The 13,195-nt window shown below is 41.3% G+C and overlaps 1 protein-coding gene across 1 annotated transcript in view; it reads left to right on the top strand.

The window, feature by feature from the left end:
- Tox (thymocyte selection associated high mobility group box) overlaps nt 1-11,602 on the top strand; it is a 312,314-nt gene extending 300,712 nt beyond the window's left edge. Inside the window, exons 7-9 of the mRNA XM_055603338.1 lie at nt 3,786-4,172; nt 10,063-10,214; nt 10,491-11,602. Coding sequence (XP_055459313.1) covers nt 3,786-4,172; nt 10,063-10,214; nt 10,491-10,527 — 576 coding nt within the window. The 3' untranslated portion in view covers nt 10,528-11,602. The remainder of the gene's footprint in view (nt 1-3,785; nt 4,173-10,062; nt 10,215-10,490) is intronic.
- The last annotated feature ends 1,593 nt before the right edge of the window (nt 11,603-13,195 follow it).

The raw sequence follows: 13,195 nt of genomic DNA, 5'->3' as shown, positions 1-13,195 counted from the left end.
GATTTCATTTTTCCTTTATAGCTGAATAGTATTCAATAGTGCGTATGTGCCACATTTACATTATTTATTCATCAGCTGGAGGACGTTTAAGTTCTTTCCATTTCTTAGATATTGTGGAGAGATGGGAATGAACTTGGTTGAGCAAGTATCTACGTAAAAGGATGTCAAGTCCTTTGGGCACATGCCAAAGATTAGTACAGCTAGGTCATTTGGTGGATCTTTGTTTAGCTTTTTTGAGAATTCTCCACAGTAATCTACATAATGGCTGCACGAGTTTGCAGTCTGACCAACAATGAATGAGGATCTTCCTTTTCCCACATCCTCACTAGCATTGCTGTCAGCTGTTTTCTTGATCTTACCCATTCTGACTAGTATAGGATGAAATCTCAAAGTAGTTCTAATTCGCATTTCCCTTGTTGTTAAAGATGCTGAACACGTTTTAAAGATACTTCTGCCATTTGTATTTCTCCCTTTGAGAACAATCTGTCCAAATCTGTACCTACAAACCACAACAACCAGCCTGACAAGATATCCCTAATGCGGCAATAGTGGCACTTATATTTCAGAGGTAACCAGCAACTGCCTAATTTAATTTAATTGATCAATAGGGGAAGACTCCCCCTGGTACTCCAAATGTAGGCAACGACCTGTATCTAAAAAAAGGTAATAGATCCTAGAAGAGAATTTACCACTGCCATTTCCCTACATTAGTACATTTTCTAACTGTATTTTAAATACTTGTACCCACAGATAAGTGTAGTTTACACCCTTTGGCCTTTGCAGACAGTCCTGATGATACCTGATAAACCAGGGTCAGATGAAAGGGGAGGAGGATCTCCCCTATCAGTGGACTTGGAAAGGGGCAGGGAGGAGATGAGGGAGGGAGAATGGGAGGGTGAGGGAGGGGGATACAGCTGGGATACAGAGTTAATAAACTGTAATATTAAAAAATAAATAAATTTTTAAAAAAGTGTCAAAAAAAGAAACCACTTTTGAAGCAGACAGAGGTAATTACAGAGATCCGCAACAGGTCAAAATGCAGAGAGTGTCACTGTTGGGTGCCTAGCCCTGATTGCGACATCTGCAACCCAGCCCCTATGCACAACTGAACAAGGGGTGGAAAGAGTATAAGAGAAGAGGACCAAGACCAGAGAACCAGGCTGTGGTGGCACATGCCTTTACCCCCAGCACTCAGGAGGAAGAGGCAGGCAGATCTCTGAATTAGAATCCAGCCTAGTCTACAGAAAGAGTTCCAGGACAGCCAAGGCTGTACAGAGAAACCCTATCTCAAAAACCCAAGACAGCAAGAAAGAGGAGGACTGGGACAACTGATTTGAGATAGTGCCTTCTCTATAGACAAAACACAGATGCTGACACCATGAAAGCTCAATGGTATGGCTGCCTGAACAAGATCTGCAAATTACCTTAGTTAACTTGCCAGCATAGATGGGAGAAATTTTAGAGCTAGATGGAGAGCTACAGACACTAATGACTGCTAAGAGGGCTGAGAAAGGGCGAGTCCCATTTCTCCAGGGACAAGTCACCTGATAGGCTATCCAGTCCCAAGTGGCCAGCCTGCAAGAATAGAAGGGCTCAGTAGTATGTGTGTGTGTGTGTGTGTGTGTGTGTGTGTGTGTGTGTGTGTGATGAATACATAGCTTTCCTAAATTTTCCCTGTTAAACTTTTAGTTAACCCTTTGAACTTTGCCTTGAATTATTAACTGTCTTATACAAGAATTTAAAAGCAGAAGTAAAACAGACTAATTAGAAGTTTCCTTTAGTTGAAAGTGCCCTCGGGGACTACATTTCCATAAACTCTTTCTGTCTGCAGTCCCTTTGACAAACTCCTGCTGAACAGTTTTTGGCATTTTGAGATTACTGTAGAATGCATGGAATACAAACTTGTATTCCAATTCTACTAATAAAAATGGTCTTGGGTGTGGGGAGGTTATGGCTCTTTGGGCATGCTGTTCTATAAACTCCGTAGAAAACTTAACATCCCTGAGCCCAGATTCCCATGGTTTGGGGTGTGTGTGGAGGGGGGGGTGTCTTTAGTTCACAGTGCTTCTGACTGGCCTGTGACAATGAAGGGCCCTGGCTTGAATTCCTCCAAGTGACATTCTCTGCCTTTGACCTGTTGTAGCCTTTGTCCTTGTCTCCTCATTGTGACATTTTTACACGTCCGTTCGTATTAGCATAGCAAGTCATGTTGTAGTTGTGCTGGGTTTGTTTGGGCAGCTGTACTGCTGATCTTCGTGGTTTCGGCTTCCACGATGTGTCCAGAAGGTGCTCTCTTGGATCAGATGGCCTGGTACGCTTCTCTTACCGTCTTTTCACTCCCTCTTCAGGGACGTGCCCTGAGCCTTGTGTAAAGGAGCTGTGTTTGGAACCCCCCACCGTGATGCTCTCTGCATTCTGGCTTGTTGTGGTCCTCTGTAATAGTCTATTTTCTTTTTCCATCATGACATTTTCACACATGCACACATTTGGCATATTTTCTAAGGGGTCATTGTATATCCTTCCTGTTAGACAGTAATATGTGGTTGAGAACCACTAACCACCATAGACAAAGGCAGGGAAGCCAGCACACACATGAGCATCGTTCTTCCTGTGAGTCGTTTACTTTCCCTGCATCTCTGGGAGGGCCTGCACTAGGCTGCTTACGGTGCGTCAGACTGGCCTGGGATGATGAAGCTTGGGGGCTTATGTTGTCTTCCATCCCTAATGCGGGCTATGTATAGAGGGTAGCATTGCCCAGACAAAAGGGACATCAAGGCCCTCATGAACACACAAACCCTGCATTGCTGAAAGAAGATTCATCTCTGGCTGTAGGTGATAGTGTGGGCTTAAGCAAAGAGATGACTTGTGAACCAAAGAGGCAGGTCAAGGTCTCGGCGTAAGAGTGTATGTGGATCCCCAAGACCATCTGGAAAAGGTGGCTTTCTTCTGTGGGAGCACAATTGATTCTGCCCCTCCTGTTGCATTCACACCCATCACTTCCATCCGTTTCTTCTCTCAGAAAATGAAGAGCTAGGTTCTTCCCCGGGAGGTAAAGCCACAGGGTTAATCTTTGATTCCTTTCAGCTTCCACTGAAATGCCTGGTTTTTAAGTCAATTAAAAGGTTATTAGGTGTGGAAAAATTAGGGCAAGATTATATTAATTTATGATGGAGTCTAAAATATCAAAGAGAGATTATTTTTATCCACTTCATTAATAGGGACAATTTATCACCAACTCCCTTTAAAAAAAAAATCAAGATGAGTTCTGCAGTTCCTTTGAAGACATTAATATGATTTTTCCATGAATCTGGTAGGTGTTTTAGACCTCTTCCATAACCACCGCTGTCAACCATCTTTCTTTTCTTTGTGGAAACATCTGGGGCCATGGTCCTGGGAGGACACAAAGAGAAGAAACTAAGCATGGGATCAGTAGGAGAGCTGCACTGAATGATTTTGAAAGTGAGATAACTTAACAGTGAAAATGATGTACTCCTGCATCTTTTTATCTTTCCTTGGATGACCAAAATAGCCAGTCGGAGCAGAGCAGTTAGGCAAAGGAAAAGGAATGAAATGCCATTACAGCTTGCTTTAGATTTCATAAAAAGTTTAGAAACTCGATGTTGTATAAGTTGTGTTAAAAACAACGACAGAAGAATCCTTAGAAAAGAGACACAAGAACAATAATGGGTGTTGATTCTCATGAAAGTCCTTGAGAAAATTCACAGACATCCTGGGAACCAACTGCATCATTCTCCTAATATTGCTCTCCTTTGTTCCTTCCACAGAGCTACAGTGACCCTGTTGACGTTAAGCCATCTCAACCACCCCAGCTGGTCAACTCCAAGCCGTCAGTGTTCCACGGGCCCAGCCAGGCCCACTCAGCTCTCTACCTAAATTCCCACTATCACCAACAACCGGGAATGAATCCTCACCTCACCGCCATGCATCCAAGCCTCCCCAGAAACATAGCACCCAAGCCGAATAACCAAATGCCAGTGACTGTCTCCATAGCCAACATGGCTGTGTCCCCACCGCCACCCCTCCAGATCAGCCCGCCTCTCCACCAGCATCTCAGCATGCAGCAACATCAGCCTCTTGCCATGCAGCAGCCCCTTGGGAACCAGCTCCCCATGCAGGTCCAGACTGCCTTACACTCTCCCACCATGCAGCAAGTAAGTCTACACGAGCTCTGCAGACTTCCAAAGAGCTTGGGGAGTGGGGGCTGGGAGGGCAGGCGGCTGTCTATCAAGCGAAGGGTTAGTTATTCTATTGAAATGGAGAACTGGGGATATTTGACAGACTCACATCTGGAAAATATAATTTACGAGCCGTGGATTGTCAAAATCAGGCATTGATAGCAATTCCTTTCAAATCACTGGTTTCTTTCATAAGATATCAACTCGATGTTCCTTTGCTGGTGGCCCTTTGTTTCTGGTTTGTTTCTGTAGTGCCAGCATGGGCTAAGACGCCTTGGGTATCGTGGATTTTGTTGAAACCGCGTCCATAATTTCTTTCTAATGTCATTAGGAAATGAGGTTTTCTTGACTGGAATGACCCTTGAGTTCAGTAATTGGTATAAAGTAAAATCAGATTTAATACCACATTTAGCAGAGCCCCAAACACACTAAGAACCAAACAGTAATTGAACTTCATTTACAAATATATACAAAGAGCCTGGAGTGAGTATTTTGCCAACATGTGACAGACCCTGAGTTTAATCCCTAGCATTGCAAACACAAGACTGAGGTGGCAAGGAGGGAGAGTATCTGTCTTCTGCATAAATAAAAAAAAAAAAAAAAAAAAAAAAAAAAACAAAAACAGGAGTGCTTTCAGGATAATTTGTTTAGTTTTTATATGAAATCAAATTTTCTTTTCATATTTTTTTAGATTTTTATGTTCTTTCATAATTTGAAAATTAGGGACATACTCTATAAACTCAGTGGAACATAGAATATTGAAAAACCCTGAAAGCCCACTTTAGAAAATAGGCAAAGGTAAAACTACAAATCATGGCACACGTAACTACCGCCTTTACCATTCAATTATACTTCTCCTAGAGTTGTGAGAAAACATGTAAGCACAGTCTCCTGCAAAATTTATATCTAGCTGTTTGTACACAGTATGCATGCCTTCCCTAGGAAAAGTAGGAAGAGGGAAGGCAAAGGGACAAACTATTGTCTAGGCCGTCTAAAATGTATTATGATTATTATAGACAAGGTTTCTGAAAGCTGACCACAGCAAACCCAGCACTCAGTTCTCAAATTCTCAGAAAACTTGCAGGGCTGGTGCTGGTCCTATCTTCATTTTGTGGATGCAGAAGCTGAGACTTCCCACATTACAGTAATAAACTCACAAGGTGAGAGCTGGGATTCAAATGCAGATCTAATCAGAACTAAGAAGCCTCATCCTTAGTGGTCAGGGACTGCCTTTCAGCCTGGAGCTTTCTTGCAGATTGTTAACAGATTTCTATCAGAAAGCCTGTGTCCTCTAAGACTTTAGAGGGCTTTTAAATCCTAGTTACTTTTAAAATCAAACCTTCGATGAAAAACAAAGGAATGCATCATCTCACTGCCCCTTGGTTCCTAAACCGAGTGCATTAATAGCTAACTTTCCTATCTGCACATCACAAAGAGTTGCTGAAGGTTACTCACTGGAGGGAAGACCAAGGTGGTAGCAGCTCCCAACCCCCAGCCCAGACATTACTCACAAGGAAATGGACGCTATGGAATGCCTTATATTTTAGTGAGTCAATGGTATTTGCATGAAGAATAAGCCTTCTGAGAGCTGTCACCTTCACTGGGCTGGGCAGGCACCTGGTTGCAGGTGTCGTGGGCTCCAGGCCTGTGTGCTGATCACTATGCTGCTGTTCAGCTACTACTTCCCAACAAAAAGAGAAAAAAGACACAATCCTGTCCCCCAGGCAGAGGGACAGCACTATCCAAGAAGGAGACTCTTTCCTAATTTGTCCATTCAGGAATGTCTCCCTCTTTTTTGCATGTTAAAACCATGGGTAACGTAAGGGTCGCCATGAGTCGTTTTCAGCTATTTCAGAATTATAAAAGGCTACTTGTAAATCCTCAAGAGATTTATTCCAACACACAAAATCGTAATATTGGGGGGGGGGGAGGTAATAACTCATATTGCTTTGAACAAGGTATTTGTATCAGTCTATAAGTCAGCTTTGTTAATGTATCTTAAAGCATCTGGGGTTGGAGACCATAATAAAAGACACTGGCAGGAACTCGGGGGAAAAAAAATAGCTACTAAAAATGGCATTGACTAAAATCACTTCCAACAATGCCTTGACTTTTAGGTAAATAACTATGGAATAATAAACCTTTAGGAAATTAAATGAGTAATATGTTATACTATTCAGAGGAATTGTAGATTTGGCTGTTACGTGTAAATTCCTTAGAAGCTTTTTAAAAATTTGATGTGCCAAAAATAATTTAAATGAGTCCTAATGTGTGCCAGGCACTGCACAGACCCTTAAACTTAAGTCCAGCTCCCTTGGAGTTGGAGCATGGGAGTGATGAGAACAAGACAAGAATGAAAATCCCATTGCAAAGACACAGAAAGACACCAGCTAATGGCGGAGGGGCAGAGAGCACTTTCATAGCCATCCTTAAGGTTGGCAGGGACCAGGGATGCAAAGAACAGGTGACATTTAAACCATGGCAGGTAGGAAGAGTGTGAGGCTATTCCAGCAAAGAACGATAATCAGGAAAGAGGTTCACGGGTTGAAAATGATAGGGACGGTGTCTCAGTCATGAGCAGGTGAGCAGGGCAGGGAGCCTGAAGATTAAAGAGAACGGAAACTCATGTTAGCTGACCCCCCTAGAGTCCAGATGGCAAAGGTTGGCACGCACTGATGAGATGTAGTACATTCTCAAATTTGTTGGGTCCACTGTTCACCTCATGAATGAGATTCATGTCGATTCAAGTAGACTGTAGATTCAAGTCGACCTGCCTGATTCATCACCCAGTCCATCTTCATCCCGGAGCTGTTTGCATCCCAATTTGCTGACCACAGTCCTATCTAAGTACCAAAAGAGAAAAGGAAACAAAATAAAGATAATGGCTACTGTACTTTTTTAAAAGTGGCCTCACATTTCAGTATTACTTCATCTACTTTATCATCCCTCTGAAAACGAATGTTTCCAACAACAACAAGAATAAATTGTTAATGTACCAGGAATAATAGTTCCATTATTTTCTTGAAGAATATCTTATACATTGAGCCCATGAAACTACTTTTTTTTTGTTTCAGTTTTCCTTCTGTCTCTCAGTGCACTTTTATTGTTGAATGAGGTCAAGAGGAAAAAAATCATTAATATCTGTCAACTTCCTTTATAACCTTAAGAAAAAAATCTTTGTATGATATCACAGACAGATTTTCAATTTCCTTGTGTAATAAACAGCTGCTTTAGGATTTGGGTGTAATTTAAAGGTTTTTTTTTTTAAATCACATTGAGATTGATGAATAAATCAGTCATAAAGACAAAACATTGATGCCTGTTGAAAATACTTCTCCAGACAGGCAGGAAATGAAATTAGTTTGCAGTAAAGCGTGGCTCTGAGGATCACTGTTTCGTAGTGCTACAGGCCTTTTCAGACTTGCTATGTAGCAAAACAAAACTGTGAGGGCCACAGGAATCTAATTAAAGAGCAAATGTCCCTTCTGACATCAAATTAATCTTTATCATGTTTCCTATTTTTATTTCAATCTGGCACCAGAAAATAAAATTTAAAATTCCAGGCATGCTACAAAACAGTTGGTGATTTTTCTCCTGAGCATTAAAATGCAAAATATTCAGTCTCGTTTAATTAGACTGCTAAGCAAACATTTTTCAAAAAATTTATATCATCATTGTTGTTTCCTATTTACAGTCATAATAGAAGGGTACCCAGCTCCAGGGATGACCTCAGCATCTCTTTATACAGTGTGCTGAGGAATGTTTCCATTTCTATCTTGAAAGTAAAATAATGTTAAATACTAATACTCCAGTCTATACCTGTATTTATCTTGGTCCTTAGTTGTTTGGGAAGAAGTGATTTATTTAAATGTAGATTTTGAAGGTAGCATAATTTTCCACCTTGGAACTTTGTAGATAATACATAATTTTGTCTTAAGCTAGTAATTTTAAAAAATGTGTTCCTGATACTCCAACTCAACTTGTGGAACTATTTCCACCAAGTGTATTATTTTTCCATGTGTCTGTATCTTCAACTAACTCAGAATAGTACTAGTTATTTATTTATTTATTTATTTATTGATCGTTGTGGGCTTTTGGTTACATTTTGTCAACTGTGTGAAAAGAAATCCAACAGGGACCTTTATGCAAAAGAGATAAATAATCCTTGGCATTTACATGTTCATCTTTGCCTTTCTTGCAGTAGCATCAAATTGTCATTGTCTCTTAAAAAGCATGATTTATTGAGCTACTGCTGTAGGCTAGGCCCTGAGACTATCCAGTAAGCACTGCAGGCAGTGATCACAGTGCCTCCAGGCAGCTGGGGGATGGGCCCAGGAGTGAAAGAAACCAATACAGGATCTCTCAGATCTTCTTGCTGCATTGCACTGGACCCGAGGACCAGAGACTGAGAAGGTGGACAGTATGTCAGGACCATAGAGAATGAAGGTGTTTCACTGAGGCCTGTGAGGCTCCTTCCATGATGGGAATCCAGGAAGACCTAGAGAAAGGTGCAACCTGTTCTGAAAAGGGCCCATGACTCCTGCCTTCCCTCCAGAAGATGCTTTCAGCCTGAACTAAGGGACCTCCATTCAGAAAGGCTTCCTACGAGGCAGTTGCTTTTTAGGAAATCCATTGCTTTAAGTCTACATTGGGCCAACAACCAACATTGCCGAAATCTGGACTCTGGTGACTTGTTACCAGATCACTAGGAGCCAAGCAGGGGCATGAAGAAGTCTGAAAGGAGATGCAGTCTTCAAGTCACTATGTGAGGGATTCCCCCTCCCCCCATGAGTAAAAGCCTAAGGAAATATCTTTAGTTAAAAATCAACCCTCCCACCATCCTGCTGAGCTTAAGAAAACCTATCAACAATATTTGACCTTCCAAAGCTGCTTGAAAGTAAATAGATCATGGTGCATTTTAAATCTTGATTTTTATTTTTGGAAGGGCGCGGGGGGGGGGGGGGGGGTGCTATAAGCCATGGCTAGAATCTGCTGCAGAGACAACCATGAGATTGTTCCTTTCTGTGGTCACTTCCAGTAAAGCCCTGCGTATGCTGCTCTTGAATTCACCAGAGAAACTGAAAATAAGTTGTGTATAGCGCTCGTTGTTTACCAGATACAGCTATATACTTCAGAGATTCTGTCCTTGAATTTCTAATCGCTTTACCGGGATTAGAAGTCAGCAGTGCACCATACCAGTGAAGTAAGAGAATCCTCCTGAAGTCTATGAGTATTGTTTGCCGGCTAAGAGACTTCTCAATTAAAAATGTTTGCTGTCTTTACATGCTTTATTCCAATGGCAAGTTGTTTTCCATCTCTTCCCCTGTAGTAGCCCAACAACTGATTAAAAAAAAAAAAAAGCTTTGGTTGAAATTTCTAGCTGATAGAGAAATACAAATAAAGAAAAAGAAGAAGCAGATGGCCCCATTGTGACTGGATGAAGAAAGGGGTTTTGGGAACAATATGTGAATAGGTGTAGCCTAATAAACCACTCAGCCACCTGCTGCCTGAATCCTTCAGGAGGGCTCTGCTGCTTGTTCTGGGGATTAACCATTAATGTATCTTTAGGTTGATAGAAAACATCAGCTGTGAGAGGCTTAAGGTCATTCACCCTTTGCTTGGATCTCGATGGCTTGTCTACATTTTAAATTGTTTCCCGACTTAATTTATCTGCCCAGGGGTGTATTGGAAAGGCTTTTGACACCTGGTTAAGCGAAGGAAAGGTGAGAATAAGGAGGTGGCGGTGCGCTTCTGTTCTACCTTCCGCTGGTTGCTGCGGAAGCGGCGAGGTGGCCAGGGATAGCCGAGCCCTGGCCCTCTTTAAAAGGCACCGCCTTTCTCACATGTGGCTTTGCTTGTCCCTCAGGGGTTTACTCTTCAACCCGACTACCAGACCATTATCAACCCTACATCCACAGCCGCACAGGTTGTCACCCAAGCGATGGAGTATGTGCGTTCCGGGTGCAGGAATCCGCCCCCACAGCCGGTGGACTGGAATAACGACTACTGCAGTAGTGGGTAAGCAGCCGGCCAGCGCCACCTGGTGGCGGAGCCTCTTCGTGGCATGCTCCCCAGTCCGGGAGAGGGTTCTGAGAAGTGAGGTCCCCAAACTGGGGAGCCTGTACTTCCAGACTTTCCAAAAAACGAAGAAAGCCTTCGTGTTTCTCGTTGCTACGGACGGAGGTCAGCCACCTGTGCCCTTTCTTTCCCTCGAACTGGAACAAATAATACGACCTTCGCCCCCCCACCCCCTGTGACCAGATCTTCTTGTAACGATGTTTTCTCTCCTCGCAGGGGTATGCAGAGGGACAAAGCACTGTACCTCACCTGAAAATCTCAACACCTCTCCTTTCCACTGAGGAATTCAGGGAAACCTTTTCAGCACGGATTGCTTTGTGCACTCAAGGCGGTTCTTCATTTTATTAGAAAATACAAGTTGCTAAGCACTTAGGACCATGTGAGCTTGTGGGTCACCCACGCTGGAAGAAATAGTCATGCTTCTTTATTATTTTTTTAATCTTTTATGGACATCGTTCCTCTTCCCCGAAGGAAGTGTGGACCGTTCTGATTTCTGTTGGTTTTGCTGTGAAGTGCTGCGCTCTAGTAAACTGCCTTAGCAACCGTAGGTGTCTGGGGTTTTCCATTGGTTTTCATAATGGGTGTTTATATGAAACTACTAAAGACTTTTTAAATGGCTTGATGTAGCGGTCATAGCAAGTTTGTAAATAGCATCTATGTTACACTCTCCTAGAGTATAAAATGTGAATGTTTTTGTAGCTAAATTGTAATTTGAAACTGGCTCACCCCAGTTTGTTGATTTCACAGAGGGGTTAAATTGGCAAACATTCATATTTTTACTTCATTTTTAAAAAAACAAAAACAAAAACAACTGACTAATAGTTCTATATTTTCAAAATACTTGAAAAATATTCCCAAATGATTTTAATTTAAAAACAAATTGGCTTTGTCTTACTGATCAGACAAAAGGAAACTAGTGTCGAAGGATGCGCAAACACATTTATTTTGTATTGCAGAAAAAAAGATTCCTTTTTTTGTATCACTTTTGTGTAATGGTTAGAAAATGTCATCGAAGTCCTTTTATGTATAAAGCTGCCAAATGCTCACCTGGTATCTTAGCTGCAGAAACAGGTTGAAAAGCGCTAAATGATCATCCTTACCTATGGCTCTGTATTATTGTTTCCTCATACCGTGTCTGTATTTAATCGTTTTTTTTTTTTTAATGGAACTTGTTGCGCCTATTTATGAAATAATAAATATAGGTGTTTGTAAGTAAATTTGTTAGTATTTGAAAAAGGTTTCATTGATGTTTTAATTTTTGCTGGCAAAAAAAAAAAAATCCATGCTTGATGTGAATACTTATTTAGTTTTTACAGTGACATGAATAAAACCAAATCTGCTTTTCATTTAGTAGCAAATTAGAGTAAAGAATCCGTATTTTTGCATATCTTTCTGTGGCATAAATGAAAAACAATTCTACCTAGTAACCTTCTTTCTTTGCACAGTGCAACAACAGAAAATTGCCCCAGAGGCTTCACCCGCTCCAAGCCTAAACAAACACCAGTGCACCCTGTTCCTAAAAAGATAAAAAGAGCTGTTTCTCACTTCTCAGTTCCAAAACACTCACTCCCCCACTAAAAACCAAATTCAAGTTGAGTCACGAAAAATTCTCATGGCATCCAAAAAACATTTAATAATTGGCCAAGGGTTCGGAGAGATCAAAGGAAGGCATAGTGTCTAGAACCAATCTAGAAATGAAAGAGGACTCACCAGACAGCCAAGGAGATGGGAAAAGTGTCGAAACTGGAAGCAATTGGTAGAATTTGAGAAACCTGCTGGCTCTCATTCCTCCACTCCTTTCTTCCCTTTCCAAACATCCTGGGTCCCTCCGAGAGATTTGCTAAGAGAGTTCTGCATAGTTTTTACAGAAAAACAGAGAGAGAGAGAAAGAGGGATAAACAAATGTCTCCCTTCCACAGTGTTGTCATTAAGTAAATTAATCTGGAGGGGCATCGAGACAATGGCTGTTTTGTGGAATGTATGAAAGAACTTCAGCAATTTAAACACAAATACATTATGTAATCCAGTCAGAATTAAAAAGACAAAAGGCTTGCTTGCTTTGGAATGATTTTCAGGCATTGTACAACATTGAATCACTCGGCATGTAATAACTAATAAATAATGCAGATCCAGTGTTATTAAAATGGCGGGGGCTAAGAGCTCAAATTTTCCTGTTTTAATACAGTATAAGAACTCGTGTGATTAAGTTCAATTTATTATTTGGCTGTTTAGTATTTTAGAAATATACTAATTAAGTAATGTCTTTTTATTATATTATGATAAAATACAGCTTTTTCCTGCACTACGTGTAAACTAAGAAAGGAGTCCCACCAGCTTAGACAAGAGGTCTGTCGGGAGATTATCTGCAGCTTTTCCCAGCAGGCACATGATCAGGACAAAAAGAACAGATACATCAAATAACTCTATGTATATTATCAATAAAATGCTTACAGTGCATGACTGCGTTCTGCTTGCAGATCCCTGAGAGAGAAAAGACGTACCCAGTAAAATGAGGAATCTCACATAAAGTTCAGGCCAGGAGTGTCAGAGTGCAGTAAGTATTAATAGCGGTGATGGCTTCAAAGTTTCTTTCCCAAAACTCTGAGTGTCTCTCACCGAACCAAAGAAATTCGCGGTTTTTAATTCTGCCATCTTCAGACACAGATAGACTTAGATCCAGATGACGTGTTACCCAGAGGAGCACTGGTTCCTGTGCAGAGTGCAAAGTCATTCTAAGATTCAACAATAGCCCTGAACACAAACTGTCTTCACCAGCATACCCAAAGTCAGAATTCTAGCTAATCAGAACACTGTGTGCTATTGAGGACTGGGTTCTGTGTCTAACACAATGAAAGAATTCTGCTCTAAAATCCTGGGTTACGTCTAAATAAGAGTGAGTTGACAATAGGAAATGAGTCAAA

The sequence above is a fragment of the Psammomys obesus genome, unplaced genomic scaffold (genome assembly GCF_907164565.1).
Source record: "Psammomys obesus unplaced genomic scaffold, mPsaObe1.curated_primary_1811, whole genome shotgun sequence".
Taxonomy (NCBI): domain Eukaryota; kingdom Metazoa; phylum Chordata; class Mammalia; order Rodentia; family Muridae; genus Psammomys; species Psammomys obesus.
Note: the sequence above shows the minus strand (reverse complement) of the source record. Positions and strands in the feature narration are given on the sequence as shown.